This window comes from Panthera tigris, chromosome A1 (genome assembly GCF_018350195.1).
Source record: "Panthera tigris isolate Pti1 chromosome A1, P.tigris_Pti1_mat1.1, whole genome shotgun sequence".
Lineage (NCBI taxonomy): Eukaryota > Metazoa > Chordata > Mammalia > Carnivora > Felidae > Panthera > Panthera tigris.
The window spans coordinates 86,257,937-86,265,861 of NC_056660.1; the positions used below are offsets into that span (position 1 = coordinate 86,257,937).

Below are 7,925 nucleotides of genomic sequence, written 5' to 3' on the forward strand. Positions count from 1 at the left end.
TGAAGACAGTATGGTACTGGCACAAAACAGACACATAGATCAATGGAGCAGAATAGAGAATCCAGAAATGGGCCCGCAAATATATAGCCAACTACTCTTCAACAAAGCAGGAAAGAGTATCAGGCGGAAAAAAAGTCGCTTCACAAATGGTGATGGGAGAACTGGACAGTGACATGCAGAAGAATGAAACTGGACCACTTTCTTACATACACAAAAATAAATTCGAAATGGGTGAAAGGTCTAAATGTGAGACAGTAAACCATCAAAATCCTACAGGAGAAAACAGGCAACAACCACTTAGACTGAGACCACAGCAGCTTCTTACCTGGTATGTCTCCAGAGGCAAGGAAAACAAAAGCAAAAATGAACTATTGGGACCTCATCAAGATTAAAAGCTTCTGCATGGTGAAGGGAACAGTCAACATAACTAAAAAGCAGCCTACATAATGGGAGAAAATATTTGCAAATGACATATCAGATAAAGGGAAAGTATTCAAAATCTATAAAGAACTTATCAAACTCAACACCCCAAACACAAATAACCCAGTTAAGAAATGGAGAGAAGACATGAATAGACACTTTTCCAAAGAAGACATCCAGATGGCTAACAGACACATGAAAAGATGCTCAACATCACTAAACATCAGTGAAATACAAATCAAAACCACAATTAGATACCACCTCATACCTGTCAGAATGTCTAAAATGAACAACTCAGGAAACTACAGATGTTCACGAGGATGTGGAGAAAGGGGAACCATGTAGCACTGTTGATGGGAATACAAACTGGTGCAGCCACTCTGAAAAACGGTATGGAGGTTCCTCAAAAATTAAAAATAGAACCATCCTAGGACCCAGCAATTGCATTACTAGGCATTTATACAGAGGATACAAAAATGTTGTTTTGAAGAGGCCCATGCACCCCAGTGTTTATAGCAGCGCTATAAACAATAGCCAAATTAAGGAAAGAGCCCAAATGTCCATTGACTGGTGAATGGGAAAAGAAGATGTGTTTATATATACAATGGAATAGTACTCCGCAATGAAAAGGAACAAAATCTTGCCATTTGCAACAACATGGATGGAACCAGAGGGTATTATGTGAAGCAAAATATATCAGAAAAAGACAAACATCATATGACTTCACTCATATGCAGAATTTGAGGAACTCTACAGATGAACAGAGGAAAAGAGAAGGAAAAATAAGATAAAAAGCAATAGGGAGGCAAACCATGAGACTCTTCAATGCAGAAAACAAACTGAGGGCTGCTGATGGGGAGGTGGGTGGAGGGATGGGTTAAATGTGTGGTGGGCATTAAGGAGGGTACTTTTCAGGATGTGCACTGGGTGCCATATGTAAGAGATGAATCACTGGGACTACACTGTATGTTAACCAACTTGAATTTAAATAAAACACACACACGCACACACACAAGATTTATCAAAAATTTAAAAACACTTATATAACAACACCAAAAACACAAATTTTGAAATAAATAATTCACAAGCAGGACTTCACTGAAAATAAACATTTCCGCTTATATTGCTAAATGAAATAAGCCAATCTGTAAAGCCTACATAGTATATAATTCCAACTACAACAGATTTTTGAAAAGGCACAATTATGTACATATTAAAAATGATTAGTGTTTGCCAGGGACTGACTTTATGAGGAGTAGAGGGATAGTGCTGATTTAATGGGTGAATTTTTACGGCAGGGAAGTTAATCGATATGATTCTATAAGAATGGTTACACTAGCAACAATGAACCACATTGTAAAATACAGACTTTGTGTGATCATGATGTGTGGATATAGGTTATCAATAGTAAACAATGTACCAAATTTAGTAGGGACGATGCTAATGAGGAAAGTTTTTCCTGTATGTCTTTAAGATGTATACACTAGATCTCTGTACCTTCACTTCCATATTGTCATGTATCTAAAAGTGACTCCCCCCCCAAAAAAAGAATAAAGGCTTGGTCCAACCCTAATGCTGCCAAGGTTGCAAGCCTGAGGATCTTCCAACCCAAGATGTGTTACATCACCTCCTACCTGCTGGCCTCCCTCAGAGACAATGCCTCCCCCAGTGCCAAATACATCAAGAAGATTCTGGATAGTGTCGGCATCAAGGTGGCTGACGACCGGCTCAACAAAGTCATCAGCGAGCTGAATGGAAAAAAAAAATATTGAAAATGTCACTGCCCAGGGGGAGTGTCAAGCTGGTGGTCAGCATGCTCACTGGTGGGACTGTGACTGTCTCTGCTGCTCCAGGATCTGCAGTTCCTGCTGCTGGTTCCAACACAGCCACAGCAGTGGAGAAGAGAGATGACAAGAAGAAGTCAAAGGAGTGGGACGTTGATATGGGATCTGGATTGTTTCATTAGAGCCCCACTCTCCTGCAAAGAAAATCCTTTTTGCAAATAAATAAATAGATAAATAAATAAATCTAAGAAAAACATAAACAATAAATGTCTGTGGAAGACAAACAATGAAAGTGCAATCTACAGTGGAAGAAAGCATTTACACATCAAATTCTAGCAATAAGCTTGTATTGAGAGTACATAAAAATTATTCAATATTCAAGAGGAAGAAAATAAACTATACAATTAAAACCTATATGGATATTTTACTAAGTAAATAAATGATAATTAAGACCATGAAGATACTCACTATTAATAACTGTTACAGAACTGCAAATTTAAGGTTACATAAGAGACCATGATTAAAATACAATATACTGACAATTCCAGTTGATGATGTGAGTGTGCAACAGCTGGAAATCTCATACATAGGTGGTGATATTGTAAAATGGTTCAGCCATTCTAAGAATCACACATTTTATTTATATTGTCCTTACACTTGATCTTGGTTAGGTATAAGGTTTTAGATTAAAAAGTCCTTTCAAATGAATCATGGCATTTCTCTAAGATCTTGTAGAAACCTGTCCCTGTGATGAGAAACTGCACCTTAACTTAATTTGCATTACATGTGGTATATTTTTATTTTCTGTAAGAGCACTTGGGTTCTTTTATTCGCACTTCATTTTCCTTGGTTTGTTTTATTTTATTTTTCTGATGCACCAAGTTCTTTCATGTGGCAACAATTATTCTCTAAAGTTTACTGGAGGATTCTATGTAGATGTGCTGCTGTACCTTTATCTGTTTATTGGCTTTTCATTATTATCTTGCATTATTTTGGCAAGGGAAATTAAAACCAAAATTATTTCCCAAGAGTCACATACCACTTTCTCAAAAGTCCATGTTACAAAACCACATCATAAGAATCAGATAAACAAGATACCAACAAAGAAAATGTATGAACATCCAATTACTGACATCCCCAAAATGAAGAACTACATAGTGACTAGAAATAATTTTATTCTAAATTCTTATTTTAAAGTTTTTATTTAAATTCCAGTTAGTTAACATACAATGTAATATTAGATTCACATGTACAATACAGTGATTCAACAATTCCATACATCACCCAGTGCTCATCACAACAAGTGCACTCCTTAATACACATCTCATATTTTGACGCCCCCCCACCCCCCGCTCCCAACTCTCCTCTGGAAACCAGTAGTTTGCTTTCTATAGTTAAAGTCAGTTTCTTTGCCTCTCTCACTCTTTTTTTCCCCCTTTTCTCATTCCCTTTGTTTCTTAAATTCCACATATGAGTGAAATCCTATGATATTTGTCTTTCCCTGACGGACTCATTTCGCTTGGCATAATATACTCTGTCTCCATTCACATCACTGCAAGTGGCAAGGTTTTATTTTTTCTTATTGCTGAGTAATATTCCATTATATATATGTGTGTATATATATATATATATATATATACACACATATATAAATTAATTAATATATATAGTTCCATTATATATTAAAGTCCATTATATATTACATATATGTAAATATATATGTTATATAATATTATATAACATATAGTAATATAATATAATATATATAATATATAATATAATTTATATAATATAATAATATAGTTTATAATATATATGTGAATATATATAATAAATAAATATTTATATATGCATAAGGCCAGGATTTGATTTCCTATCACCCTCTGGCTCTCCTGGAGTTAAGCCTGCTAATTTTTAAATCTCTTAGAATTAAGCCTCACTGTTTTTCAAAGCCAGATGTCTTGAGAACTCCTCTTCCCAGTGCAGACACTGATCATCGTGTCTCTCCATGCTTGTGATCTCCCTCTCATTTATTATTGTGACACTGGGGGTTTGATTCTCAACTATGTCTCCACTCATGCCATTTTTGATGTGGCCTTACCTCTCTCATTAGCTTTAAGTCTGTTCTAGCCAGTATTTAGGTCATTTTTTAGTTACTGGCATGAGTGTAGCTTGTTTTCTCAGTGTGTCTGTGGATGAGGTGAATTCAGAATTCTCCTACTCCACTTCCCTCTTTCTCTCTGTGGATTTCTGTTATTATTTTTTATTTAGTATTATTATGTGTTTGTTTGTTTGTTTGTTTGCTTCAACTTCCAGAATAACTAACATACAGTGTTATATTTGGTTCAGGAGTAACACATAGTATTCAACATTACTCACCACTCATCAGAATAAGTGTAGTCACCACCTGTCACCGTACATTACTACAATACTATTGAATATATTATCTATCTTGTACTTTGCATCTCAATAGCTTATTTATTATATAACTAAAAGTTTCCATATTTTAATCTCTTTTACCTAATTTTCCCATCCTTCCTCACCTTCATTCTGGCAACCATCACTTTATTATATGTATTTAAGAGTCTGTATATTTTTATCTATTTATTTATTTTCTTTTTAAAAGTTCACATGTAAGTGAAGTTATATAGCATCTGTCTTTCCAAGCCTACTTATTTCACTTAGTATACAACATAACACCAAAAAAATCTGATTAAAAAATAAGAAGATATGAATAGGCTTTTTTGTCCAAAGATGACATAGAGATGACAAAAAAAATTTACAAATAACACTACCATTCAATCCAACAAATTCATTTCTGATTATTTACTCACAGAAAATAAAAAGAAAAAAAACATCAATTCAAAGAGATACATGCCCTGCTATGTTCATTCCAGCATTAATTACAATAGCCAAGATATGGAAGCAACACGTGTCCATTGATTACTGGATCTACATAGAAGATGTGGTGTATATATACATATATAAACAAAGAAAAGTCGATAACCACTTTCTTTCATTAGCATATAGAATCTCTATACTTTTACTTCTCCTCCTTCTCACATTTTAGATTATCAATGTTGAAATTTATGTTGTTTTATATTGTGTATTGAATAACAAATTATTGTAGAGTTATTTCAATAGTTCAGTTTTTCAACATTTAAAGTACATTTGAGAGTGATTATGTGTCAGCATTATAATATTAGATGATCTCCACTGACTACACATTTACCTACACTGGAGAGTTTTATACTTTAATATGTTTTTATGATGTTAGATTTCCAACCTTTCTTTTCAGCTTGAAGAGAATACTTTAGTATTTCTTATTGGGAACTCTAGGGACAATAAATTCCCCCAACTGTTTGTTTTGAAAAATCTTTATATTTTTGGGTGGTAGAGGAAGATGGTGACAGAGTAGGAGGACCAGAGGTTCATCTTCTCCCATGAACACAACTAGATAACTATTAAATCATCATAAATATCCTGGGAGTAGACCTTAGACTGACAGAACAAACCCTATAACTAAAGGCAGAGAAGAGGCCACATCAAAGAAGGTAAGAAGTGCAGATAATTGCTTTCAGGGAGAAATGGATCCTGAGTGCCTCACAGGGGAGGTGGCCATGTTTGCTGAGAAGGATGAGGGAGTAGAGCACTCAGGGGAACATACAAAGAAAATATACCCTGAAGGCCATTGGCTTAGAAAATAAGAGGGGCTGAATTTTATGAGTTCTTGCAAACAACAATACTTAAAGCCTGGAGTTTTAAAGGTCAAAGGGCTTGGCTGGAATAGAAACTTGAGGGCACTATGTTGCTCCTGGAGAGAGGGCATGCAAACAACCCAGAGGCAAATAGCAATCTTAATGAATGCCTAGGGCACACAGTGGGGAGATTATTCACTCTTCTCTGAGAACCTCCTTGAGAAGCAGTGTTCAGACAGATGCCTCTCCAGGAACAAAGGAGTTGCTGCTGCCATTTCCCTACACCACCCTTCAGCATAAACACAGAGCCAACTGTGGGAAGCAGTGAATCACCAACACTGGCTACCTAACTCACTTACACAAAGCCTCACCCCCACCCCCTGACTTCCTGGTCAAATCTTGTCTCAGTCTAAACAAGGCTGGTGCCTTCTTTAGAGGACCAGCACTACATACCGCTCACAGCACATTCCTGACCAGAAAATTCTGCAGGGACTATGTTCTGGTGGAGGAGCTTTAAGATCTCATTTCACAAGCAGACCAGAACACACCTAGTTAACACTCACCACATTCAGGCCAGGAACCAAACATTACCCACCACAGGCCAAGAAAGCCTTTGTAGATGACTGGTCTGAAGGAAAGAGCAGCCAAAACACAACAGCAGAGTGCATGCAGCACAAAACACAGACACTACCTGAGGCATGAGGCCTTGGGCACTCCATGACCTCTTGTATATAAAGCCAATACATTCAAGACTCGAAAACATAAGTGGTTTTTCTAACACAGAGAAGAATGAAGACACTGAGACAAAATGCCATGGCAGAGGAATTTCTCCCAAATTAAAAAAAAAAAATAGGCACAGTCAGAGATATAAGTAAAATAGGTATAAGTAACATGTGTGATGAAGAATTTAAAGCAGCAATCAGAATGACACTCACTGGGCTTGAAAAAAGAAGACATCAGTGAGACCCTCACCACAGAGTAAACAGAGTTTAAAAAGAATCAATCAGAAATGAAGAATAGAATAAATGATGATAGAAACTGGCTTGATGCAATGAACATAGGGCTGGAAGAAACAGAGGAAAAAATAGTAATCAAAAGACAAAATAATGGAGAGTAATGATGCTGAACAAAAGAGTGAAGGAGGAATTATAGAACATGGGATAGACTCTGGGAATGCTGTGACTTGAGCAAGATAACAACATTCATATTGTAGGAGTCCCAGAATAAGAAGATAGAGAAAAAAGGGCAGAAAATTTATTTAAGGAAATAATAGCTGAAAACTTTCCTAGTCTGGTGAAGGAAAAATACATCAGATCTAGGAAGCACAGGGGACCCTCATTAAAATAAAAAAATAAAAAAATAAAAAGCGAACAAGACACATTGTAATTATAGATACAAAACTTAGTGATAAAGAAAAAAATATTAAAAGCAGCACAACAAAAGAAGACCCATAAGGCTAGGTGGAAATTTCTCAACAGAAACTTGGCAAACCAGAAGGGAGTGGCATGGTATATTCAAAGTTTTGAATGGGAAAATTCTACAGCCAACAATACTTTATCCAGCAAGGCTATCATTCAGAATAGAAGGAGACATAAAGAGCTCCCCAAACAAAAACTAAAGGAGCTCAGACCACTAAACTAGCCCTGCACATAATATTAAGGGGAATCTTTCAGTGGGAAGGAAAGATCAAAAGTGACAAATACAAGAATGGATCAGAGAAAAATCTCAAGAAACAATGTCAAAAAAGTAATACGATTTCAATAAGTTCATATTTAGCAATAATTACTTTGAATGTAAATAATCTAAATGCTCCAATTAAAAGACAGCATGTCAAAATGGGTGAAAAAAAATACACTTCACCTATGTGCTGCTGACAGGAAACTCATTTTAGGTCTCAAGACACCTGCAGACTTAAAGTGAAGGGATAGTTCCTCTTTTGTTCTTTGTTGAAGATGAGTTGAAGATGAGTTGAAGATGAGGTCAATTCCTGGGTTTTCTGTTCTGTTCCATTCATCTATGTGTC

General features: G+C 35.9%; 1 protein-coding gene across 1 annotated transcript; it reads left to right on the forward strand.

The window, feature by feature from the left end:
• Positions 1-2,033: 2,033 nt before the first annotated feature.
• LOC102956289 (60S acidic ribosomal protein P2) lies at positions 2,034-2,386 on the forward strand. Its single transcript, XM_015538814.2, is given in 3 exon segments — positions 2,034-2,177; positions 2,179-2,211; positions 2,213-2,386. Coding segments are annotated over 3 exon segments (351 nt in total).
• Positions 2,387-7,925: the final 5,539 nt, after the last annotated feature.